General features: G+C 52.3%; 1 protein-coding gene across 1 annotated transcript in view; it reads left to right on the forward strand.

The window, feature by feature from the left end:
- Positions 1-58: 58 nt before the first annotated feature.
- LOC104623107 (high affinity immunoglobulin alpha and immunoglobulin mu Fc receptor-like) overlaps positions 59-323 on the forward strand; it is a gene marked incomplete at its 5' end in the record, with an annotated part of 1250 nt that continues 985 nt past the window's right edge. The window contains one exon of the mRNA XM_010290087.1: positions 59-158. Coding sequence (XP_010288389.1) covers positions 59-158 — 100 coding nt within the window. The remainder of the gene's footprint in view (positions 159-323) is intronic.

Raw genomic sequence — 323 nt, forward strand, 5'->3', positions numbered from 1 at the left:
GGGTGGTTTACCTTGGCACATCCCAGCCACAATCTCTCTTTTCTGTTTGATAACACAGATATCAGCAAAATCCCCTATCCAAAGCGAGATTTTTGAAGTTTGCCGAGCGAACATTCGTGAAGGCTGGACATGGCGGGCCTCTTTAGCTTTGCTGCAAGGTGAGTCGCCAAGAAACTCTGCAGCCACCTGCAGTGACAAGAACAGGCAAAGCTGGAACAGGGGACAGGTACATCCCTGGCTAAATCCTCACTGGGACACTAGACACCGCAAAATGGGAACCGGTCAAACCTCCCTGCCTGCTGGAAGCCTGCAGAGAGCCCGCA

This window comes from Phaethon lepturus, unplaced genomic scaffold (assembly GCF_000687285.1).
Source record: "Phaethon lepturus isolate BGI_N335 unplaced genomic scaffold, ASM68728v1 scaffold30826, whole genome shotgun sequence".
Taxonomy (NCBI): domain Eukaryota; kingdom Metazoa; phylum Chordata; class Aves; order Phaethontiformes; family Phaethontidae; genus Phaethon; species Phaethon lepturus.